Below are 27,166 nucleotides of genomic sequence, written 5' to 3' on the forward strand. Positions count from 1 at the left end.
ACAGTTAAACATCTTGTGAGCCAGTCAAAAACTTTAAACGATTGAGATGGAAGTGTGAACACAAAATTGCTTAATGACTGCAAACAGCACCAGAAAAATTTTTACATTTCTATGACAGTACTGAGTTCATTGGACAATTGAACACAATCAGTGAGGCAGGTATTTTCTATGTCCATTGTCCAACTTGTCTTTTTACATTTAGTTAGTGGGAGGATTTTGAGGGTGGGGAAAAATATACTTATGGTCCAGCAGCATGAGTCTTTTGATGTTCCTCTAGAAGATGTGGGAAAGCAAACGCTTTGTCACACTCTGTGCATTCATATACAACTTGCCCAACATGACTTTCTTGATGCTGCCTGAGAAGAGACAGTCGACTGAATGATTTGTAGCACATGTCACAACGGTGGTCTCCTCCAGATTCCTGTTCTGTGTGCACTTTCATATGCAATGACAGGTCGTGTGCCGAGGTTAATGTTTTGGGGCAAACTGAACACTTGTACTGGCGCTCACTGTCCGTGGCTTTGTATGTCGGGTGGGCTAATTCAGTGCCAAACTTATGTTGTCTTCGCTCATGGTCTCTGAGATATCTCTTCAGAGCAAAGGTCTTTCCACAAGACTGGCACTTGAATGGCCGTTCATTGGGATGCTCTTTGTTTAGATGCTGCTGGAGACTACCGCGAGAAGAGAATCGCTTTAAGCAGACAGTACAATTAAAGAAGTCCTCCCCAACATCCACCTCTTCTTCTTCCTCCATTGACTTTCTATTTGACAGATGTGGGCGTTCATGGTCTGTAACAGCACGTTGCCGACGAGCACAGTGGTGCTGGCGGAAATCACTGCCCAAGAAGCTTTGACCACACTCAGTGCACTCGTATTGTGTTGCAGCAGTCAGATGGCTCTCTTCATGTTCAGCAAGCTTGTTTTTGGTGGGAAATGTCAACTTGCAAACACTGCAATCAAACGTGTTCTCAGAGTGTATTGAAAGGTGACTTGCCAGTTCTATGGCATGAGTAAACCCGTGAGGGCAAATTGGGCATTTGTAAATTGTTCTCTTCTCTGAAACAGTTTCCCAAGCATTTGTCACTGAGCCTCCTTTCAGAGCTTCTGCTGCAGCCTCATCATCACCGTGTTTCTTTAAATGACTGACGAAATTGTGACGGTAGTTGAAACTCATGTGGCATTGATTACACCGATACACGTATGATTGTGGTATTTGGTAGTGACTGAGCTCGTGCTTATTTAAGTGAGATGCATGCAAGAAATGCTTATTACATTCTTGGCATGAATAAGGTCGCTCTCTGGCAGCCATGCACCCATGCTCAGACAGTTGTTCTGGTTCTTTGAAACGTTCATTGCAAACCCCACAACGATATTGAAGGTACTTCATTGTAGAAGAAGAGGCAGTAGGAGAGGGGGATGCAGTCTTCTCTGGTGGAAGTAAAGGCAGTGGAACATCCTCTGTCTCAGTGTGGATTTTCCGGTGCTCTGCCCGACTCATCTTGCAGGAGAATGTGCGATCACATATATCACAAGGGAAATTGTCATCGCGGTGGGTGCCCATGTGCTCTGCCAGCTGCGAGGGCCCTGTGAAGCTGAGCGGGCACTTGGAGCAACGGTGTTGACGGCTCTTTCCATGAGTATGCTTGTGTTTGCGTAAGGCAAAGAGTGAGACAAAGCCTCTGCCACATATTTGACACTGATACTCAGACTTGTGGCTCCGAAGGTGCTGTTGCAGTTGTCCTGCCTGGAAAAAACATTTGCCACATTCTGCACACTCATGAGGTTTTTCACCAAGGTGACAGCGTTGGTGATCCTCAAGGCTTTCTGATGTGGTGAACGTTTTCCCACAGACATGGCAGGGGAAGTAGTCTGCAGAGTCAGAGTCATTGTCCTCATTGTCCTCATTTTCATCTTCATCATTACTTGCATTACTTCCTCCATCCACATCAACTTCCATGTCAAATTCCTCTTGCACTGCAGTCTCCTTTTCCTTCACGTGGATAACATCCATGTTCTTCTGGGTTTGATGCTTCATCCGAATATGTTTAACAAGTGAACTTCTGATTGAATAGTTCTTGTTACAGACATGGCATGTATAAATTAGTTCTTTTGGATGAGCTTGGCTTTTATGGTTTTCTAAAGATTGACTGGTCCAAAACCTTTGTTGACACTCTTTGCAGACAAATGGTCTATTTGAGTCATGACAAGTTCTATGGATGTCAAGGTCAGACGGACAGAGAAAAGTCTGTGGACATTCTGGGCAAGAATGGGTCTTCTCATTCCAGTGGACTCTCATATGCCTTCCTAGGTCTGAAGGATTAGCAAATGTCTTACCACAATGCTGGCAGGATTTCTTTTTTCTTTCTAGCTCCTCGCGCCCATGGTCCTCTAAATGGCTGATGAGCAGAAGCCCATCTGTGAAACTTCGATCACACTCTGAGCACTGGTACTTGTTGCCTTGGACTTGTTGACCACAATTTGTTCTGTCATTGGAAGAGCTTCCTTTGCCTTGATTTCCAAAGGAACTCTGCAGTGTTAAATCCTTCAAGTCATCTTTGCAGGAGAAATTAGTCTGCAAAACCCCAGTGCCTGTTGTTTTGGAACCTTGGTTGAAGACTAGGACAGTCTCTTTAAGAGTAGGATCCATCTCTGAAGTAATTAGAGTGTCAATTTCTTCCTTGGTGACCTTTACAAGTCTACATTTCCTTACATGTGTCCGACAGAAGTTTTTGTTCCAAAAGCCTTTCTTGCATTTCTTGCAGTTGAATGGGTACTGTCCTAAATGTGTACGCATGTGTCTGGCAAATCCACCCTTATTTCCAAAGTGCATGTTGCACTGTGGACACTCAATGGGTTTGTTCATATCATTATTTGGATCACTGTCTTGATTAAGCATGAGATTGTTATCACTATTCTGCTGAGTGTCACCATATCCTTCATCCATTGGCTCCTCTTTTATGTTCACCATGCTAGACAACTGCTCCTGTAGAGGTGAAGCCTGATTTGTTGGAGCTTCGCTATGCGTGTTGAGAAAGTGTTGCTGGAGCTGTGAGAACAACAAGAAGTGGGCACTGCAATTAGCACAGGAGAACCCTTTTGGGGGACTGCGAGCAGTGGAATCAGTTAGACTACGGGCAGGTGATTTACACTTGACAACACATGTCAGTAGATGGTTCTCGAGTTCTTCTTGAGAAAATACGTCACCACATCTGTCACAAAGCACTCTGTCAAGAGGTTCTCCTTTGCACCTGTTCAAATGGCGCTGCAGGTAGTCCCTACGGATAAATCTCTCACCACAATTAGAACAGCCAAAAGGTTTCTCCCCTGTATGCAAGCGGGTGTGCACCCTCAATTGCTCACCACTTTTGAAAAGGCGAGGGCAAAAGGTACATTTGAATTTGCGTTTGTCTTTATATTGCAGCTGGATCCTCTGTAGAAGTCGGTTTGTCTCTCTAGATGGTGGGCTTGTAACATTTAGCTTTTCTGAATGCTTTGTTTTTGCGTCAATTCTTTGACATGCACCGACACTTGTATGTCTCTTAAGTGATTTTCCATGAGTAAATGAACTGATGGTTCTTATAGCATGTGACATGGCAATATGTCGGGCCATAATGCTAGGAGTGGGGAAGCTCTTTGAACATATACTGCAGTCAAACCCTTGTTGCGTTCCTGAATCGGTATTGTTCAGGTTATTTTGCCAGCCCCTTCCAACATCTGTAAGACTAATTTTGGCAATGCGAACCTCTAGACGTTGTCTTTTCCCTTTGCAGCGACTCTGGTGCAGTTTTAGATGATCATGCCTGGAGAAACAGCTGTCACAGGCCTTACAGCGATATGGCTTGACCTCTGTGTGTGTTAGGATGTGCCGCCTTAAATTTCGGGATTTCATGAAGGTTTTTGTGCAGATATTGCACTTATATTCAACAAGGCTGGCACTTGGTGGCTTTTGTCTATTAACGCCATCACAGAAAGCTTCATGCTGTAAGCATCGTGACTGGATTGCATAGCTGTGACCACAGTGCATGCATGGATATGATCTTTCTCCAGTGTGTGACCCAATATGTCTCAGGAGAAGACTTCTGTACTTGAACTTGCTTGGACAGTGGGGGCATTTGTGCTGCAACTTGTCCCTGCTACTGGTACTAATTTCTAGGGTGTTTTTTTGCAAGGGCTTGGCAGAGTCGCAAGTCTTCTCATGGACATTCCGATTATCACTCCTTGTAAAGTACTTTCCACAATTCCTGCAAGGATGCATGTTTGAGTTGCCAGAATTGCTGGTGTTTTTTTGCAAGGGCTTTACAGTGTTGCAAGTACTCTCATGGACATTTAGATTATAATCCCTTGAAAACTTCCTCCCACAATTCCTACAAGGATGCAAGACAGTGCTGACTGGCTCCTCAGATTTTATGTTTGAGCCATTGCAAAGTCTTTCATGTAACTTGCGCCTTTGTCTGTAACATTTACCACATTTTGGACAGGGGATTACTGTATTCTGCATGTGACCATTGTGGTGCAGCATTAAACGGGGCAATTTTTCAAATTCCCGAGGACAGTATGAACACTTGTGTACTTTCCTTATTCTTGTCACCAAAGATTTTGATGACACATCTTCACTTTCTTTGATAGTGGGCTGTTCTTGCTTGCTTTGTGGACCTGGACACTTTTCTTGGTGCAACTGGAGATACTCTTTTCGACGAAAAGGTGCTCCACAACTCTGACAAGAAAATGGTTTCTCCCCTGTATGAATGCGTATATGGCGTACCAAAGATGTGCGGGAAGAGAAGAGGCGTTTACAAAATGGACACTGACTTGAAGAGGACTCCGAATCATGGTTTAGGCAGTGACTACTCAGTTCTGTGGCACTGTGAAAGACCTCTGGGCAAAGGGGGCATCCCAAATTGTCTTCCTCTTCCTGCTCTTTGAGTGGTGGCAAGGACCCAAGCGGCTCAAGTTTTGAGGGGTGCCTCTGTTTTTTCTCTTTGAGTGGCTGCTCTTGCTGAAGTTTGTGATGTGATGCCATATGTCGAAGAAGATACACTGGGTACTGGAATTGCGATGGGCAGTCTGGGCACTGAAGCATGCCCTTTTTGATATGAGATTGCCTGTGTTGAATCAAGTCCCCAATGGTAGGAAGTATCTTCTTGCAAACAGTACATTGTATCCTTCGCTGGTGCACTTTTTTGTGAGCGACAAGATGGATTTCTTTCCCAAAACGTTTTCCACATTCCAGGCAGCGATATGGTTTGTCACCCTTGTGCATACTACAGATGTGTTTCTTCAGAGAATATGAAGCGTTGAAACATTTTCCACAGAAGCGACAGGAAAAGGGCTGGCTGCTGGCTTCACTGGAGAGCGGACCATCATTGGGCTCCTCAATACTAGCCTTGGATTTGTTTGAAATGGGAACTACGCTTGAGTAACTGAACGTGATCTTTTCCCCAGTGTTTTCAAATAACTTATGTTTCTTCATGTGTCTGTACTTTCCAGAAGAATGAGCAAAAACAGCTGGACAGTAGTTGCATTTGAGACCCAGCTCATTTTGATTCAGTGCTGTTTTCAGTGTTGGCTTTTGTGTTTTTTCTTTCTGGTCCACGTTTTCCTGGCGTTCAGCTTTGGTCCTTGAGGTCTCATTGTGCATATATTCCTTGAGGCAAACCAGTCTTATGTGTCTATGTCGGTTAGACGCATTAGTAAAGGTGGTGGTGCAGAAGGGGCATCTACATTTCATGTCAACTTTCCCAGAGCTTCCCTGCGCAAAGTCTTTAATGCACTGATCACGTAAATGGCGGGACCGGTTGTAGGAATATTTGAAGAGGCGCGGGCAAAGAGGGCACTTGAATTTCTCCTTCGTCTCAGCCCCTTTACATCTTTTCTTGTGTCTGCTAAAATTGCTTGAATAATTGAATGTCATCTGGCATTTCTGACACTTGTATGACCTATAGGTGTTCTGACACTTAGGCCGAACGTTATAGGACCTTGTTTTTGTATGGTGAACGTTGTATCCATGCTTGTAGAGTTTTGCACTGCTTGTAAAGCTTTTCCCACAACGACGACAAACATGTTCCTTGCAAATGTCCACCAGCTTCACAAAACAATCTGGAAGATTGGCATAGGGGCTGTCTGGCGGGAGGACGTATGGATGTACAGTTGTCTTTTTGTAAATGCTGATACGTGGGTTTGTTTGAATCTGTTTAACAGGAACTTGTGAACTTCGACGCTGGCATTTCTTTTCACATAAATGTCTGTTCAGGCTACCACTTTGTGAAAAGTAAGAGCCACACCTATGACACTTGTGTTCAGTTCTAACCGAGTGGCTCTGCACATGCTTGTTGTAATCACACAGTCTGTAAAATGTCTGTGTGCAGTATCTACATTTGTGAAAAGTATGCCCGGCTGATTTTGTCTTCTGGGGTTTCATATTAGAAGAGAGTTGTGCGTTTTCATCAATAATACCACAGTGATGTTTCTTTGCTAGTGAATCACGTGTCAAGTAAGTACCACAGGTCTGACAGAAATTTAATTTGTTCTCAGAGTGGTTACAATGGTGGTGCTCAATTAGATGGTCTATACTTTGTGTGGTCTGTTGGCACGCTGCACACTGATAAGCCCCATCTATGTCATTTTTTTGTTCAGAGTTCCTGAGCACTACAATAGGGTGCATGCGTTTCCTCACATGCAGTGAGGATTTCAACTCAGCTGCTAGGTCCTCAAAATCCCTCTTGTCTTCAATGTTATCAATAGTTAAATCTCCTCCCTCCTGGTTCAATTCAGTTGAATCAATAGACCCAGTCTCCCCCTTTTCCTGATTGCCCTCGATGTCACGCATACAATATTTTCTTGACAATGGTTCACCGTAGCATTCACTTAGCACTGGGGGTTCTTGCTCATCATCTGCCGTGAATCCTTTATGAAATGGCTCTCTTGTGTTTTCAAGACCAGCTTTCACAAGGTCTGGTGGCTCTATATGGTGCATCAGGTTCTGTTGGGATGTCTGGTCCTCTTCCAAACAAGACGATACATTTGACTCATCCATAGGTCTTAGCCACTCATTTTCAATAAAGGACTTTGGTTCAATTCCAGAGCTGTTCAGACCTAAACAACGCTCCAAAAAATCAAAGCTACTGTGATCCTCTTTCCCTCCACTTGCACGAATAGAATCACTCTCACTTTCCTCATAGGTTGAGTTTGTACTTTGAGCGCCACTGCCAACGATCTCCTGAAATCTAGTTTTCAACGATTGATTTTCGGGAAATTCCAAACAGGACTCAAACGTTTGATTGCTACCCCCTAGGCCTAATCCATAAATGACAGAGGAACTTTTGCCATTGTCTTGACCAGCAACCTTTAAAGAGTCATTATCCTTAACTGAATCATGATATTCAAAGGCACAGGTATTATCATTCAGCTTGTTAGCAGCATCTTGAGCGTTGGATGTATTGATACCCTGCGAGTCCATAGTTCCTTGGGATAATGAATGTGCCTCTTTCTCTTTAAAGCTCTCTCTTATGATGGTTCCTTCATTTTGGCCTTCTAGGCTGCTGACATTTGAGTACCGATCCTCTTCCTCCATGTATCCCTCTTCCCCCGCATTCTGTGCTTCATCATCCAGTTCCTCTTTTCCCTCACTCACCGAGGCAGCCTGGCTTTTTTCGACACCTGAGGGAGCGTCTGTGTGTTGACCCTCTTGCTTCATGTAAGTCTCCTCATCTTTCTCCTCATGTGCTTCTCCATCCAGATGATCCTCTTCTCCCTCGTCTTCTGAAACGGATAGGCTTTCTGGAGCACCAGAGGTCTCCGAGTATTCATCTTCTTGCATCATGAAGGTCTCCTTTTCCTTCTCTGGTGGTTCATCTTGATCCTCCTCTACCTCACTCTCTGAAGCAGACATGCTTTCTGGGGAACCCATGTTGGTCTCTAGGCTCTTCCATGCACATTCATTTCCCTTCTTGTCATCTGCAACCAGTGGAGTATCATTTGAACCATGTTTTAACATTTCACAAGAAGGCCCTGTCCTGTCAACATTGGACTCTGAGCAGCTACTAACATCTGAGTAGTCCTCAGGAATGGAAGGGTTCAATAAGTCACATTCTTGTTTAAGATCATGGGAGTTTAGGTCTGCACCTGAAGTTGAGAGGCAATTACTTGAACTGGCTGCTCTAGCTGGGGCAAAGAGGCTGTTGCTTGTGTGGTTAAACTGACCTCCATGATGTACTGGTTGACCCTCATCTTGCCAAACGACGTCATCATAGTATTTCTGTTGTACAAAATCAGAACTAGTATTGGAATTTGAGAAAAAGTTTGAACTCAAGTTCAAGTCAGAGGAAGTGTTTTCTGGTGAAACCACGGTGTTGGAAAGGTCATTATGCTCAATGAGGGTTTCAAGGTGGTGCGCCAAACTCTCTTCAGAATCCAAAGGCACATTCAAAGTCCTTGAATCCGACGACAATGGCGGAAGGTTACGAAAACAAGTGTTATATCCTTGAGCCATGCTCAACCTCCACAGGGGACCTGGGACCACTGTTTTCCAACACCCAATCCTGAAAGACAATAAATATACATGACAGATATAGTGTATGCAATATTCAATGATACCACATACAGTTCATTAAAATACCTTGGTACAAGTGGGTATTGGTGATCAAATGTTAGCTGTACAAGGAGAGGACACCATATCAAGATTAAGGCAAATGTCTACATTTGTTAGGTTACATTTCTTATTGTGTTGGTCTCTGCATGCAAAACAATTGGACCAAATACTCACCACCTGCTTTAGCATGTGTGCATGGGGTCCAGGTTGATGTGGGTTAGGCTACATTTACCCATGAAGCTAGAAAATAAAACAGAACGGTAATCAAATTTGATCTCCTAAATTTGAAATGTTGATAGAAAGTAACACTAAGTCAGGGCGTCACTACATTTAACAATTTCTGAATGGGCCAATGCCATTGGAACAGAGCTTGCAGTGGTTCATGAGTCGAAGTACAAAAGGATTTCAAATTCACAAACTCCTCTGGCTCAGTACAGGCATTGCTTTGAAGAGTGGGACAAGTGGTGGCTGCAGAAGGATTGTCCTGATGTTTATTTGCCCACAGTTTGCAGACATTTTCCTTAGTGGAGGTAGTCAATTTAGAAGCATTTGTGGAGCCCCGTACCCAAGCTGTACTTTGCCAGCCTGATTATGCATCCACCATAGTTGTTGGAACTGTGCTGGAAAGGACAATGTAAAAAGAACATATCCAAGCCAGCACAGTCCAGTGTCTTAGTTGGCAAGGTTGGGAAAGGGGTCTTAGGCTACACCGTCATAGATTCCTAGAATACGGACTATCAGCTAAGAGCAGTGGTAAGATGGCCCTGTCCAGAAACAACCCAAAAGCTACAGTGCATTTGAAAATAATTCAGACCCCTTCCTTTTTTAAATTATGATTTATCCTCAAACTACACACAATACCTCATAATGACAAAGCAAAAACAGGTTTAGACATTTTTGCAAATTTATAAAAAATTAAAAACATAAATACCTTATTTACATAAGTATCCAGCCCTTTGTTACGAGACTCAAAATCGAGCACAGGTGCATCCTGTTTCCATTGACCATCCCTTGAGATGTTTCTACAACTTGGAGTACACCTGTGATAAATTCAATTGATCGGACATGATTTGGAAAAAAAGGCACACACCTGTCTATATAAGGTCCCACAGTTGACAGTGCATGTCAGAGCAAAAACCAAGCCATGAGGTCGAAGGAATTGCCCATAGAGCTCCGAGACTGGATTGTGTCGAGGCACAGAGCTGGGGAAGGGTCCCAAAAAATGTCTGCAGCATTGAAGGTCCCCAAGAACACGGTGGCCTCCATCATTCTTCAATGGAAGAAGTTTGGAACCACCAAGACACTTCCTAGAGTTGGCCGCCCGGCCAAACTGAGCAATCGAGGGAGAAGGGCCTTGGTCAGGGTGGTGACCTAGAACCCGATGGTCACTCTGACAGAGCTCCAGAGTTCCTCTGTGGAGATGGGAGAACTTTCCAGAAGGACAACCATTTTTGCAGCACTGCACCAAATCAGGCCTTTATGGTAGTGGCCAGACAGAAGCCCCTCCTCAGTAAAAAAGGCACATGACAGCCCGCTTGGAGTTTGCCAAAAGGCACCTAAAGGACTCTGACCATGAGAAACAAGATTTTTTGGTCTGACGAATCCTAGATTGAACTCTTTGGCCTGAATGCCAAGCGTCACGTCTGGAGGAAACCTGGCACCATCCCTATGGTGAAGCATGGTGGTGGCAGCATCATGCCGTGGGGATGTTTTTCAGGAGGCAGGGACTGGGAGACTAGTCAGGATCGAGAGAAAGATGAACAGAGCAAAGTACAGAGAGATCCTTGCAGCGACGCTCCCCATCCAACCTGACAGAGAGGATCTGCAGAGAAGAATGGGAGAAACTCCCCAAATACAGGTGTGCCAAGCTTGTAGCGTCAAACCCAAGAAGACTCGAGGCTGTAATCACTGCCAAAGGTGTTTCAACAAAGTACTGAGTAAAGGGTCTGAATACTTATGTACATTTAATATTTATGTTTTATTTTTTTATAAATTTGCTAAAATGGGGTATTGTGTGTAGATTGATGAGGGGGATAAAAACTATTTAATTCATTTTAGAATAAGGCAGTAACGTAAATAACAAAATTGAAAAAGTCAAGGGGTCTGAATACTTTCCGAATTACCTGTATATAACCAATACTCTCTCCTTCCTCCCAACGTGTGCAGTTGTTCACTTCCCTTCACTGATTTGAAAGGAAATTACTGGTATAATTACTGGTATACTAGCCCTTGCCTCCACCAATACAAATGGGGGCACAACCCTAGCCTCTACCCCCTAGGGCTTAGGCACTTCTGAGGATCTAAAGGTTATGGATGGGTGTAACAAATATTTTGGTAACTCCAGCTTTCCCTTTGATAAGCTAGGCTGCTCTCAGACCTAGGTGTTAGAGGGTTGTTTCTGGACAATGTCATAGTCTTCTTCTTGGGTAGACTCCGTAATATGACATCAGAGGTAGTGTTTCCCAAACCTCTCCCAGCTTTCCACTTATCTGGTCTATTCCAGTACTAGCTGACCAGATTCAACTAATCAAGGGCTTGATGATTAGTTGACCAGTTGTGCTACTGGAATTGATCAAAGTGTTAGGTCGATAAAATAGCTTAAGTTAAATGTTTGAAAGTAGGCCTACTCAGTGGGGTTTGGGAAACATTGCCCTGACGCAATATGACATTTTACATTTGTAACTAAACTCCCATCAGGTGAGAATTAATGTAGATCATCCTATTTACACAACTCAAAGACAAAACCCACACTAAGGCTATGGTTCATAATACTCCTCCAGTGGTAAAGTAGAGCAGTTAGTTAAACTAGGACAGTTGTGAAACAGAACTACGGTCACTCTTGTACAATAAAGGGTGTGTTTTACTGCAGACCTTCAGATGTTGTATTAGTGAAAAGAGGTGGGTTGTATACACAGCATCTTTTCATTTGACTAATTACACCAACTACTGTCTCAGTAAGCAAAGCCAATCTTAAAGTTATCTATTATAATACACAGTGTGACCTCTTGCTTACAAAACAAGAGTTGAAACCTGCCAATATTTTCTCTTCCCAATTTGTATTACTTTATTTAAAATCAGGGAGTCACCATTGAGACCAGTGTCTCTTTTACGAGGGAGCCCTGCGTATACAATTTCATAAAAAATAAATAAAAATAAATAATAATAAATTGTATTTTATCACATTCAATATAAAACAAAGCACAACACATATTGCACAGACACACATAAATATACACAACAGTCAACTAGAACAAACACATTCTTCATTTTAAAAATCCTCTGTCCGCTGCCTGAACTACCCTAGGGACACTACCGCATCTACTCTAAATGTATTTTGGAGATCATTCCAAACATGTGGAGCAAGAAAACCAAAGGCTGACTTACCGAACTCTGTAGACACCAAAGGAGTCTCAAGAGATATCAAACCCGTTCACAGGGTTGGTTAACTTGTAAAAAATTTTATCGTAACAGTTAAGTTACGATTAAACAAAAAGAGTGTAATGTGATCTACGCGACTTCAAAAAGAGGTCCAGCCAACCTTTCGGTAAAGAATACAGTGATGAATAATAAAAATGTATCCTGTGATAAAACGAAGGCGCGATGAAAAACAGCATCCGGTATCACCATAATCAAGAACTGGTAGAAAGGTTGACTGCACCATCTGCTTCCTGCTGACCAGAGACAATATATTTTTCTGTAAAAAAAAGCTCACTTTAAATCTTAGTTTCTTAACAAGCTCATTCGTATGTTTTTAAATGATAAATAATTGTAAATCCAAATACCAAGGTGGTATTTGTATGCAGGGACTTGTTTGATTATAGAACCATCCGATGAGTGAAGATGTAATCCATCAGACAATTTTACGAGAACTTGAAAACATGCATTTCGTTTTGCCCGTATTAAGCACAAGTTTTAAATCAGTAAGGGCTTCAGAGTTACCTCTGCTGCAGAGTATCATTTCATTAGAGTTACCAGCCTCAGAAATTGCAGCCCAAATAAATGCTTCAGAGTTCAAGTAACAGACACATCAACATCAACTGTTCAGAGGAGACTGCGTGAATCAGGCCTTCATGGTTGGATTGCTGCAAAGAAACCCCTACTAAAGGACACCAATAAGAATAAGAGACTTGCTTGGGCCAAGAAACATGAGCAATGGACATTAGACCGGTGGAAATGTGTCCTTTGGTCTGGAATCCAAATTGGAGATTTTTGGTTCCAACCGCCGTGTCTTTGTGAGACGCAAAGTAGTTGAACTGATGATCTCTGCATGTGTGGTTCCCACCGTGAAGCATGGAGGAGGTATTATGGTGTGGGGGTGCTTTGCTGGTGACACGGTCAGTGATTTATTTAGAATTCAAGGCACACTTAAAACAGCATGGCTATCACAGCATTCTGCAGCGATACACCATCCCATCTGGTTTGCGCTTAGTGGGACTATATATATTTTTTCAACATGACAATGACAAAACACACCTCCAGGCTGTGCAAGGGCTATTTGACCAATAAGGAGAGTGATGGAGTGCTGCATCAGATGACCTGGCCTCCACAATCACCCGACCTCAACCCAAGTGAGATGGTTTGGGATGAGTTGGACCGCAGAGTGAAGGAAAAGCAGCCAACAAGTGCTCAGCATATGTAGAACTTCCTTCAAGACTGTTGGAAAAGTATTCCAGTTGAAGATGGTTTAGAGAATGCCAAGAGTGTGCAAAGCTGTCATCAAGGCAAAGGGTGGCTACTTTGAAGGATCTCAAATATAAAATATATTTTGATTTGTTTAACACTTGTGGTTACTACATGATTCCATATGTTATTTCATAGTTTTGATGTCTTCACTATAAGAAAAAGCCTTGAATGAGTAGGTGTGTCCAAACTTTTGACTGGTACTGTAGATTACATTTACAATCTAACAGATTGATCAATAGCATTTATATAAATAGTAAAAAGAACAGGTCCTAGTACCGACCCCTGCGGAACACCTTTATGTACTTCAAGAAATGTGGATTTAACTCAGGCCATCTCAATTGATGGGGTTATGTCACTAAAATAATAATGAAACCAAGAGCAGGCATCACGAGCATAGGGCAATCGAGGACAACTTGTTCAATAAGATGGCATGATCAAACGCTTTTGACAGGTCAAATCAAATTGTATTTGTCACATGCGCCGAATACAACAGGTGTAGACCTTACAGTGAAATGCTTACTTACAAGCCCTTAACCAACAATGCATTAACAAAATAGAGTTAAGAAAATATTTCGTAAAACTTCATAAAAAAAAAAGTAACTATAAAATAACAATAACGACGCTATATACAGGGTGTACCGGTACCGAGTCAATGTGTGGGGGGTACAGGTTAGTCAAGGTAATTTCTAGCATGTAGGTAGGGGTAAAGTGACTATGCATAGATAATAAACCGCAATAGCAACGTGGGGGCTAGACTTGGCGCTCTGGTACTGCTTGCCGTGCGGTAGCAGAGAGAACAGTCTGACTGGAGTCGATAAACAAGGCAGTACGATTCATTTTAGTGTCTAACATGCTGACCAGGCGCTCGCGCATATTAATTTTGTCCACCCACACCAGACAAATCAGGACACGCAGGTTGAAATATCAAAACAAACTCTGAATCAACTATATTAATTTGGGGACAGGTCGAAAAGCATTAAACATTTATGGCAATTTACATTTTAGTCATTTGCGCTCTTATCCAGCTCGCTAACTTGCTGTTGCTAGCTCACTTGCCCTGGGATATAAACATTGGGTTGTTATTTTACCTGAAATGCACAAGGTCCTCTACTCCGACAATTAATCCACAGATAAAAGTGTAAACAGAGTTTGTTTCTAGTAATCTCTCCTCCTTCAGGCTGCTTCTTTGGACTTTATATGGCAGTTGGCAACCGACTTTAAAGGTGCATTACCACCACCAACTGGACTGGAGTGTGGACCTCAGTTAATCTTTCAATCACCCACGTGGGTATACGCTCCTAAAAACCAATGAGGAGATGGGAGAGGCAGGAATTGCAGCGCGTCAAGCGTCACAAATAGAACCAAGTTCTATTTTAGCACCTGGCTACGCAGACGCTCGTTGATGCACGCGAGCAGTGTAGGTGCAATGATTGAATAACATACACGTGTACATTTATTTTGCGACGCGAGCAGTGTGGTCAGCATGTAAAGCATTGACAATACAAATAACAACTAATGTGGTTGCTGTGATAGTGCTGGGCCCTGGCCTACACCCAAGTTGATTTATATATATTTTTTAAACAATGCTCAAAAAAACAAAACAAAAAGAGAATATGGTTATTTACCAAAGATTAGAGAACCTTGGCTAGACAAGGAAGCCTGGAGATGGGACGATAATTATCAAGATCACTACTATCCCCACCCTTATGGAGTGGCAGCACATAAGCCGTTTTCCATACCTTTGGAATATTTCCTGATCATGTTAGATTTAAGATATGGGTTACTGAGCCAGCAATGATGGTGGCAGCCGCTGTGGATTTCTTGATAAGGCATCAAGGACTTCTTTTTCTGTGAATTGCCGAAATGCAAAAACTTGACTACCATTTTCTGTGTCAATCTGCAAAATTCCCGAATCAGCGTTAAGCCCACCTTAGAGATAGAAGGGTTAGACGCTCTTTCAAAATGATAGCCCGCTGAAATAAAATTACACTTAAATGCATCAGGTGATGGCATTTTTGTCCATAATGGGGCCAGTCTGAATTAATTTGTTGGGGCAAGTGGAAGTGCAACTGTTTATAGATTTGACAGTTTCCCAGAATTTAGCTGGGTTCCCCATACAAATCAGAAAGAGTGGTTACATAATAATCAGATGTAGCCTTTTTGGTCAGTCTTACACATTGATTCTTCAGTTGCCTAAAAGATTGCCAATCTGGGCCTAAGCATGTGTTCCTGGCCTTGACCCAGGCAACATCTCTTATGAATGACTTCGGATAATTCAGGCATTCGATCTACCTTTAACTCTCAGAGTTTTGAAGGGGACATGATTATCTACAATAGTATTGAAGATATTTGCAAAGAAGCTAAATCAGGTTCAGGGATAGCGGAGGTACAATCAAGGTCACTAAAATAAAGATCATGTAAAATAGCTTGTTCACTAAAGGTTTTTAAAGTTCCTCTTAGCAGAGGTGTGACCAAGTCACTATTTTTCGACTCACAAGGTCCGAGTCCCGTCGAGTCCCAAGTATAACGAGCCAAGACTCGAGTCAAGTCCAAGTTGTGCATTCTAAGAGCAAATCGCGTTTTTTCAAGTCAAGCAAAAAAAGTATCTATACATGCAATGACTTGTTAAACTAAACTATCTTTGTCTATTTATTGAGGCTTTTTAAATTTTAATTTACAGGTCTTGGTGAACCAATGGTGAAAGCGCAATATCATACAAAATATACAAGTAGATTTACCAAATATACACAGCAATAGCCCAAAAGAAATAGCCTCTGTATCAGGCTTAACCTGTCCTATCTGAACGGACACAGGTAGAGGTCAAGACTGCACAGCCTCCCCTTGAGAAACCAACTTGAATCTCAAAACAGGTACATATAAGCACGTTGCCCCCAGGACCATACAATTACCCAATTACAACTAATAAACTGGTTCTACAACGTAAAAAAGTCAATTTCCACATTCATTGTTACATTCGTCTTAAATCAGACTTAATGATTAATGAAATTAACACCATGCATACATGGAACAATCATTTTGTCTTATTCAATGTTCTGACTCTAAAGCGTGGATTTCAAGCCACGTAGCCTATTTCTATGCTCCTATTACGCACAACAAAAATGACAGAGACATAGGACAGACACACGGAACCCTGACATAACCCAGGAAATATGAACAAAGGACATTGAATACATTGAATTCAATAAACAGAACTTCTACCTCAGTCTTGAGAACGGTCATGTGCACAATAAACATCATGCCCACTCCGATAAAGGTAAGAAATGGTTGGCTAAATGAAAATGTATCGTAGGCCTATCAAACATGAAACAGAAATGTCTAAGTGTTGCAATAAACGGTACGGGGATGGAATGATGAAACAAGCATTTATTGTAGTATTGGATGGAATATAGACTTACCACTTATGCATTTAAACATGTGAAAGCAACAGAAAACATTTCAGCAAAAGAAAAAAAAGCACTCTCCATTGGCAGGAGTTTGGACAACTCAAGTGGAGAGCCGCGTTTTGGTTGCGTCTTCGCCACAGTAATAATTCATTTAAACAAAATTCCAAATGCAAGCTTCATAAGTCTATTAACAACTTTTAATATGTTAGTAATTGTTGCCCCATTTCTGGTGAGGCGGAAAAATAAACAGTTAAAGATGCACTATGCAGAAATCGCTCCGGCATTTCCTGTATGCCAAAATTCTAATAGTGCGCCTCATTTCAGATGTGCCTAAACAAGAAGGTATAGTGTAGAAAACCACTGTACCATCTCTAAACCACTGTGAAATATATTTTCCATAACCAAGAATATTGTATTTTCAGCTGGTGTAAAAAGAAAGACAAGCAAAAACAAAACTTAAGAACGGGAAGCATAGAAATAGCGCCCATAGAACATATCTACCACTTCTAAGACTTGCTTTCAATGAGAACAACAGACCTATAAAACACATTTTTATGTGAATTTGGTCGCCCAAAAAAGTTACATATTGCAGTTTTAATATTCTTGATCACCAAACAATTTTTGTAGCTGCATATTTATTTATGGCAATCTGCTCTCCCCACAATTTGACTTTTGCACTGCACCCGATCCTATAGCTGTACAGCAAATCAGCAATCTGTTCGCTAGCTCCGGCTACTGTCTCTGGTTGTGTAGAGTAATCCACATAGAAATGAGTGAAAAAACATTACAAATTCTGGCCAGATAATTTCAAGTCATCAGTCTCAAGCTATTTTCTATCAAGTTGAGTCTCAAGTCATGAAATTTGTGACTCGAGTCCAAGTCATGTGACTTGAGTCCACAACTCTGCCTCTTAGTGATTACGAAGCTTTGATGTATGCATTTTCACATCGGACAAAGATAACTGGCCAATGGTCACTAAAATCCAGTGGGAAAACCCCACTAGCAACATATTTATCTGGAGTATTCGTCAAAATAAGATCAAATCAGGGTAGATTGATGGATCTTTAGGATTTGGCCACGTAGGCTCAGTTATCAGCAGAATCAGGTTTAGCTCAGAGCAAATATCTTTCAGCGTATCTGACACTGGCGTCCTCCAATCAATATAAAAAATTGCCCATACACCTTCCAAGTGGCGCAGCGGTCTAAGGCATCGCAGTGCTTGAGGCGTCACTACAGACCCGGGTTCGATCCCAGGCTGTGTCACAGCCGGCCGTGACCGGGAGACCTATGAGGCGGCGCACAATTGGCCCAGCATCGTACGGGTTAGGGGAGGGTTTGGCCAGCCGGGATTTCCTTGTCCCATCGCGCTCTAAGCAACTCCTTGTGGTGGGCCGGGTGCCTGCAAGCTGACTACGGTTGCCAGCTGGACGGTGTTTCCTCCGACACATTGGTACGGCTGGCTTCCGGTTTAAGCGAGCAGTGTGTCAAGAAGCAGTGCGGCTTGGCAGGGTCGTGTTTCGGAGGACGCATGGCTCTCGACCGTAGCCTCTCCCGAGTCCATAGGGGAGTAGCAGCGATGGGACAAGACTAACTACCAATTGGATATCATGAAATTGGGGAGAAAAAGGGGTAAAAATAAAAATTGCCAATAACTAACACCCTCACCTCTGCCAATTCTGTCTGATCTGTAAACATTAAAGCCAGTCCAGCACAGAATTATTCATCAAAGTTTCAGAAATTACTAGAATGTCCACGTTGGCTTGAGAAGCCAGAATGTCAATAAAATCCATCTTTGAAATAAAACTTCTGGCATTTCCATGAACAAATCCAAGACCGCAGCTGTAGGATTTAAAGATCAGATGGAGTCTCTAATACAAGCATGCTATGATCAGTAGGTAACCCCTTATTAGAAAATACATTAGGATTGGATTGGTATAGGTACAAGATTGTCTAGAACTGAATCATTGGACCTATGCCTCGAGCGAGGACGTGGGTTAAAACAAGAGTCAATGAGGGTTACCTGCTGCGGGCCTGCAGTATGATGACAATACTGATAATTTATGGTTGGGATTACCTGAGTGGGACTTGGAGTGATAAGTCAATGTCTCTGCGCAACCTTGAAAATGCGAGGACAGGGTCCAGGCACCAAGATCATTTGGATAGACCCCATGCCACGATTCAGTGATGGCACTGGGCCTGAAATAATTGGACGCTTGTAGGTGTCTTTCAGAGTTCCAATTAGTTCTTTAAAATCCTGTTTCAGACGTTCCGAACTAGCCATCCTAATGTAATTAGATCCCACATGGACTACGACAGTGACAGCCCACGTGTTCTGGCGTAAAACGATACGAAGCACCCTAATGTCCTGTACCCGAGCCCCAGGATCTTTGCCCCGAGAACTGAGGATGTTTCTCTCCATAGAGCTGCCGATTATAAAACCCATTGTGGCTGATGGAGGAGCCAGTGCGTCAGACACCATTGAGGTCCAGTGATCCAAGTCCAAGGCAGAATCCCCCTGGGAAGGAGTCCGGATAGGGGACGATGGCACTGGAACCTCCGAAGACATGAGGGCGAAGCTGTTCGACAATTGGATTTGGGTCGGTCTTCCCAACGCCCAAGAAGCCCCACTTGCCACAGGCCGCTTCCCTCCAATTGGCCTACACAGCAGGAATGCTGACAGTATCATCCGCTAAAATCAACCAGAAGTGACGGTACTGCTCCATTTTCCAGGAGTGGGGGACTTCTTCGGGGAGGTGTCCCTCGAAGGCATTCAGTCAATGAGTTTTGACATAGCGTTGATATTCACAACACATCGGAACGGCGTCCAGCCTGTGGAGTAGAGAAGGAGAAGGTAGGCGGGGCTGCTATCCCCAGTAGATTGTGCAAGTTCTTCATCTGTTTGCTTCTCTGTAGTCCTCCGCGAATAAACAATTGTTGCATCTTAACTCTGGTTGGTCCACATTGTCCCAGAAAATACATTAGTAAATACAGCTCCTGCAGTGCACAAAATGCTAAAATGTTCTTCTGAACGGTGAAGCCTCCATGAGAAAACACATAGCAACTCAATCCGTGTCGCAGAGATAAGGATTCACTGGCAGAGTAAAAAAACAACAAAAAAAGAGACAATAACTGATGTATTATTCCGGATCTATACAGGCCGTCGGTAAACACAGCAACATTTATTTTTATTAAATGAAATAGACGCTAGCCTGTTAAACGTAACTTTCTGCAACAAACTATTCACTCGCAAACAAATTAGTGCACTCGCAGGGGCATCTGCCAGGCGAACTGCAACCTGCAACAACCTGCACCCAACCTTGAGGCATCCATAGGCTGCATTCCAAACACGTAAAAGACACACCCTCTCCCCTCAAATTAAGTGAACACTTCTGATGCCGTATCATGACGTATGATGAGTTGACACTTGCAAGGGAAGAATGAACCGCCCGTCCCGGAAATGTGTCACTAGTTCGTCCCACGGTTGTTTCAGTCATCATGGAACCACCGGTAGCTGTTGTGTGTGCTTTATATGCGCTACAGTCAATTATGATTGCATTTCATATCTTGGCTAGAAGACAACGCATCCGCAGACATCGAATGCTAGCCATCCGACGATTTCAGGTAAATCGAATCATGTATAAGTGTGATGTCAGGGAAAGTTGTATGCACTAGCTAATGTTTCCAAAAGCTAACCAAACAAAAACATAATTACTTTCACGATACGTGTTTGTGCCGTCATGTGCATTAGTAACACAATTTCTAACTTATTTACACTCGTTTTGCCTTCTCCATATTGATTGTAAGTTTTGGCAGACTTTTCTTAACAGATGTACAATCATCACGAATTGAATTATGGGGCATTTCAGGCCCCGGAGTGAACAGATTTGTACACTCGCAAACCCGATCACAAACGAGGGCTGATGGGCTTACGTTGCCAACCTTCCTTGCTTGTCTAATCGTTTGGAAGGCAAAGATGACCCCAGGAATTCCCCCAGGGGCATAAGGTGAGGGTAAGTGGAGCAGGGTGTGTCTTTTATGTGTTTGAAACACAGCCAAATGTCTACCATTAGTCCCAACTTCCCCTTCTTGCACCCACCCTCCCTGAGATCTCTAACTATGAATTTACCAATGATACAGAGGCTGGGGCTTGCATGGCACTGCAGGGGTGTAATCAGTCAGGGTGTTCGATTAAGTGCACCGGTCTATGGCCTGTGACATGAACGGGAAAAAGCGATGAGGGAGGAGCACCCACCTCAAATTGAACAGTAATCTGCACCGTTCAGTCATGTTGTCAACAAGGCAGCATGGTACACAGAAACGTACATCTCTTTTCCATAAAATAAATTCACATTTTCAAACTATACTGAACCAAAAATATAAAAACGCAACATATTAAAAGATTTTACAGTTCATAAGGAAATCAGTCAATTGAAATAAATTCATAAGGGCCTAATCTATGGATTTCACGACTGGGAATACAGATATGCATCTGTTTGTCACAGATACCTTAAAAAAAAAAAAAAGGCTGGGGCATGGATCAGAAAACCAGTCAGTATCTGGTGTGACCACCATTTGCCTCATGCAGCGCGACATCTCCTTCGCATAGAGTTGATCAGGCTGTTGATTGTGGCCTGTGGAATGTTGTCACATTCCTCTTCAGTGGCTGTGCAAAGTTGCTGGATATTGGTGGGAACACGCTGTAGTACACGTCGATCCAGAGCATCCCAAACATGCTCTGGTGAGTATGCAGTATGCAGGCCATGGAAGAACTGGGACATTTTCAGCTTTCAGGAATTGTGTATAGATCCTTGCAACATGGGGGCATGCATTATCATGCTGAAACATGAGGCAAGACAATGGGCTTCAGAATCTCTTCACGGCATCTCTGTGCATTCAAATTGCCATCGATAAAATGCAATTGTGTTTGTTGTCCGTAGCTTACGCCTGCCAATACCGTCACGATGGGGCACTCTGTTCACAACGTTGACATCAGCAAACCGCTCACCCACACAACGCCATACACGTGGTCTGCGGTTGTGAGGCCGGTTGGACGTACTGCCAAATTCTCTAAAATGACATTGGAAGCTGCTTATGGTAGAGAAATGAACATTCAATTCTCTGGCAATAGCTCTGGTGGACATTCCTGCAGTCAGCATGCCAATTGCACGCTCCCTCAAAACTTGAGATGACATCTGTGGTATTGTGTTGTGTGACAAAACTGCACATTTTAGAGTGGCCTTTTATTGTTCCCAGCACAAGGTGCACTAGTGTAATGATCAAGCTGTTTAATCAGCTTCTTGATATGCTACGCCTGAGTTGGATGGATTATCTTGGCAAAGGATAATTGCTCACTAACAGGTATGTAAACAAATTTTTGCACAACATTTGAGAGAATTAAGCTTTTTGTGCGTATGGAACATTTCTGGATCTTTAATGTCAGCTGATGAAACATGGGCCCAACACTTGACATGTTACGTTTATATTTTTGTTCAGTGTAGTTTACATTAGAAAGGCTGATAAAGTATTATCAAAAGCAATTACTTTTCATGTGAAAATACAGAATTCTACTCATTATGGTCCATGTGATTAACCTACCTCACTTATATTTTGAGCCAACTGCACCGTCGGCCAAAACGGGACACCTAGCTCACGCCTGGGAGGCAGCCCGGTTCTCATGGGGACAATACGTCACCGCAAATTTCAAGCCCCTTGGGTGCTGCCATAGAGCTACATTAGAAGTGCCAATCGAAGAAGGCTTAAGGTAATTGGCCACAGATAAAATAACGTCAAATCATGTTATATCTACCGTAGCTTTGATTGACTGATCATGTCAACATCATACTTCCAAAATCTTAGCTAGCAAGCTAGCAGTCATCATCATGAATCAAGTCGACAATCTACTGGCAAATCCTTTTCAATCCTTGTCATATGAAGATAAATTATAGATAAAACATATTGGTGCTCATCGGCCTTTGGACAAACATTACACAAGTTGGAAATCGCAAATTCAACAATGAGTGGTTTGGAAGGAATCAGTGGCTAAATGCAAGCATTACAAAGCTAATCACAAGCCTGCTATTCAGTGGAGTGGGTGTGTGGTCCAAGTCTGGGTTTAAGGGTCTCTTTTCCAAGCTTAAAAGGATAAACATTCAACATTGGCCATGCTGTCAATCCAGCGTGACTTCTGCTGCGTTCAAAACAACTGGAAACTCAGAACTAGGAAATCTCCAACTTCAGTGAGTTCAAGACAACTGGGAAAATACGTTTTGAACGGTCATCCATCTCAGAATTCCAAGTTGGGAACTCTGACCTCTTTCTAGAGCTCCGACCTGAAGATCACTGACGTCATGATTCAACCTTGTTTGTTTTTCTCAAAAGGTCCAGGTTGTCTTGAATGCACAATAAATCCAGAGAATGCCAGACCTTGATGACAAAATTTGCCCATACAGGACAACAAGTTGAGTCCAAAAATGTATTGTATGCTGCTGCATAAATGATGTAATATACCAGGGAGATATGTATACTGTAGCTAAGAAAGTCATACTAAGTGTATGTTGTGTAGTAAGCTGTTAGTAGCCCATGTGCCTCACCCTAATAATTTAGTCCCTTTTCCCCTCATAACTTTGCCTACTGTTCTGACTTGGTGGTGCACATGTAGCCTATAGCCTGTTTTAGAGAAATGTCATCACCGAATATTTTAAGAGCTTTCATTGTCTGCTTATATGCCCCCTTTATTTATCCTACGGTTCTGTGCAGGGAGAATACTGTAAGAATGGCCCATGTTGTGAAATTTGTCGCTGTAATTTTTGAAAAAGCTGAACAAATAGTTATATTGACTACATCCGTCCTAGCTCGCTCATTAATGTCTTAATCGAAATTACAGATTGCCCCTTATGCCATGGTTTGTACATCTCAATTGTCAGTTGAAACCACATTTGTTTAAGAAAGTCAGCCATATCAGCTATGATTTTTTTTAAAGGCAGTAAATGAGGCTGAATGAACTGTTTCGCTGCCAGACAAGGCTCCGCTGATAGTCAGGTGTAGCAGTGGTAAGGTGTTGGGACAGCTTTTTGTAGGCCCTAACAGTTTGTGGACACAGTTTGTCACCGTTATAGTGCAATTAATGTATTGTTTAGTGTTGTGTAGTTGCTTTGCTGGCATGCATTGAAATAAAATAAAAAGTTTGCCCCACCAAGATTGACATGCTAAATTATGCCGTGCTAGATGACTATACTGAGTGTACAAAACATTAGGAACACCTACTAGTTATGATCCCTTATTGATGTCACCTGTTAAATTCACTTCAAAATCAGTGTAGATGAAGGGGATGAGACAGGTTAAAGAAGGATTTTTAAGTCTTGAGACATAGATTGCGTATATGTGCCATTCAGAGGGTGAACGGGCAGACAATAGATTTAAGTGCCTTTGAACAGGGTATGGTAGTAGGTGCCAGGCGCACCAGTTTAAGTGTGTCAAGAACTGCAACGCTGCTGGGTTTTTCACGCTCAACATGCTCCCGTGTGTATCAATTATGGTCTACCACCCAAAGGACATCAAGCCAACTTGACAACTGCGGGAAGCATGAGTCAACATGGTCCTGCATCCCTGTGGAACGCTTGACACCTTGTAGAGTCCATGCCCAGACGAATTGAGGCTGTCCTTAGGGCAAAAGGGTCTGCAACTCAATATTAGGAAGGTGTTCCTAATCTTTTGTACAATCAGTGTATATGGTCAGTGTCACCCAAGCACTGTTTGCACATTTCCAATGAGGATTTACTGCAGTGTTTTACCCAATAGGCTCAGACTTATTACCATCTATGCAGGTTGGCACACGTGTCTCACTGGGCCATGGCTCCGACGGACCTGCTCTGACATGGGAGCCCAAGGTATTGGGGGCGTCACTACAGACCCCCGGTTCGATTCCAGGCTGTATCACAACCGGCCGTGATTGGGAGTCACATAGGGCAGCTCACAATAGGCCCAGCGTCGTCCGGGTTTGGCCGGTGTAGGGCGACATTGTAAATAAGAATTTGTTCTTAACTGACTTGCCAAGTTAAATAAAGCTAAAATAAAATAAAAAGGTTAGGCCACCAGTACTTTTCAGCTGTCATTAACATAACAATGGCTGTGAACACCGTCGATGGTTAACATCTTACAAAGCATCGGTCTTGATTATGCAGAGGTTGTTAAATCCTCACTGTCAGCCCTAGTTATGGAAACAATTTCCCTAGAATAACATCAGGGTGTATACAACTACTTTAACACTGGTGTTACAGCAGAAAAGCAGCATGAAAGTATCTGCACTATTTATCAAGTGAGTTAAGCTGCATTCTCAGAAACACAATTTTATAATGGCAGCGGTGTTTGATTTCCTTACATTAGCATCATTACATCAATAATGCCATAATGGCAATAAATATGGCTTAATGCCATACAATTTATATTAATAACTAGGCCTAGCCTGTGTGGTGACAAAACTTTGTTTCAGCTTTCCTCATACAGAAATAAAATAATTTGGCTAGAATCAGTTATTGGGGTTGTCTACTGCCAAAAATAAATGGAATTTACTACAATAACTCACGTGTAGCAGTATTTCCATCACACGCCTGCCTACATGTGGGTTGCACAGTTCAACATTTACCCATCCACATGCCTATTTCTACCTCACAAACATTTGATGAAACGTGAAATATTGGTGCAGTGTCGGGAACTATAAGTACAAGCATTTCGCTACACTCGCAATAACATCTGCTAACGATGTGTATGTGACCAATACATTTGATTTGAAACTAGATCTGAGTAAATTGATTTTGCTATTCTTTGGTTAACAGTACACATAATAACAAATTGAGTGCCGACTAACGTTAACTATGCGTGATAGCATGCATTTTATTTATTTACATGGCTAGTTACAGGTCACGTTAATGTACCATCCAGGGGTGTATTCATTACGTCTGGCAACGGAAACAGTTTACCGTTTAAGAACCTAACGGAACGAAACGGGGAGGGACCAACGGAAGTCAAAAAATGTTTTGTTTGGCGAACGGTTTCAAACGTTTTGCAACAGAATCGGCATAATTAATACACCCCAGGTAGGTTTGTATTGAATTGCTAATTTACTTTCTAGCAACTACAATAACGTTAGACCGTACCCACACCGGTTAAATCAACGTTGTTTCCACGTCATTTCAATGAAATTACGTTGAACCAACGTGGAATGTATGCTGAATTGACGTCTGGTCTGTGCCCATTGGGTAGGGGTAAAGCCCCAGCCAGGTCATCAGAAAGCAGAGAATAATGTCTGAAGAGGCATGCATGTAACTAACCACTCAATAAACAAAATAACTCGAAATAATCATGTTCTCATGTCAGTGGATAGGGTGGCTCCTTGCAGTGCTTAAAATGTGTATATGTTCGCTTGGCAATTGTCATCTACTGCCTCCAGGCAGGCTAGCTAACTAGCTACCATACAAACTACAATGGCTTCTCATCTAGAACTCAGTTCAGAACCGCACTCACCAGGCAATGCAGTTTTGCGTGCCGCCGTCCTGACTCCTGTTGTTGTCCACGGTCCCACGATGCTTTAGGTAACTACCTAGCTAGACATTTCCGTGAACACAACAACCATATTGATAAGTTTGTCGTTTTTCAGAAATGTCGTTTTGTCTTGTTTTTCTCTCTGTATCGAATCACACAATGCGCCCGAACCCCGGGAACATTTATGACTCTGTGCTATTAGAACCAATGAAAAGGAAAGAGAACCTTGCAAGTACCCGCCCTACACGTTCTTTGCTGCGCAATACAGCTTCTGCGCACATCCTGCCGCGTGCATCAAGGCTTCTGTGTGATCGGGATGCGTGCCGGACGACCGCTGCTACTGCGGAGAGTGCCATGACACCGTTCCCTCAAACGCAGTCAGTGCAGGCGACGACTCTGCTGTCCTGTGTGTGTTGTTATGAACCAATGTGGTAACCCCCCTAAATTTCACAGAGCACCCCTTTAGGTTGGTCTACATAGCAGAACAACAATCAGCAGTCTGCCTGCTTTAGGTCTGCCCTGGATTGCTTCTGCCTAGTGGCCACCATCTTGGTTGCAAGAATCAAGCAGGACTGGAGGACAAAATGGTGGCTTGTTTTTTTTAATGGACTCTCGCAATGGCACCACTTTACATCATACCAGTGAAGTAAAATACCAAAATGAGGTGCCATGTCCTAGTAAGGACAGTATTGCAAGCATATAGTAGACTTTGTACAAAAACTTGGAAGAAAGGGAAACCACTCCTCTTCTATGAGCAGGTCTGGGCCCCATGGAAGAGCCATACCTTAGACCAGTTACTGCTATTCACTGTCTATTGGGTATGTTTATTCCAAAACCAACTGCAAATCCACGATATTTAACCAAGCAATAGGTTGGAATGGTGCTATTGATAAGGAAAAAAGTCAAAATCAAGGGTTGTCAAGGACCTGTACACACCACTCTTAACCAACAACTA

The 27,166-nt window shown here is 42.7% G+C and overlaps 1 protein-coding gene across 1 annotated transcript; it reads right to left on the minus strand.

The window, feature by feature from the left end:
- Window positions 1-17: 17 nt before the first annotated feature.
- Window positions 18-26,526, minus strand: LOC121542815. The gene is made up of 3 exons (XM_041852369.2): window positions 26,194-26,526; window positions 8,762-8,827; window positions 18-8,537 (listed from the first exon to the last, which is right to left on the minus strand). The coding sequence occupies exon 3, from the start codon at window positions 8,486-8,488 to the stop codon at window positions 239-241; it is 8,250 nt and encodes a 2,749-aa protein (XP_041708303.1). The 5' UTR covers window positions 8,489-8,537; window positions 8,762-8,827; window positions 26,194-26,526; the 3' UTR covers window positions 18-238.
- Window positions 26,527-27,166: the final 640 nt, after the last annotated feature.

Source organism: Coregonus clupeaformis, unplaced genomic scaffold, assembly GCF_020615455.1.
Source record: "Coregonus clupeaformis isolate EN_2021a unplaced genomic scaffold, ASM2061545v1 scaf0033, whole genome shotgun sequence".
In the NCBI taxonomy this organism is placed as follows: domain Eukaryota; kingdom Metazoa; phylum Chordata; class Actinopteri; order Salmoniformes; family Salmonidae; genus Coregonus; species Coregonus clupeaformis.

Excerpts from the sequence above, each read along its gene's own strand:
- LOC121542815 (XM_041852369.2), bottom strand. The coding sequence starts at position 8,488 with ATGGCTCAAGGATATAACACTTGTTTTCGTAACCTTCCGCCATTGTCG.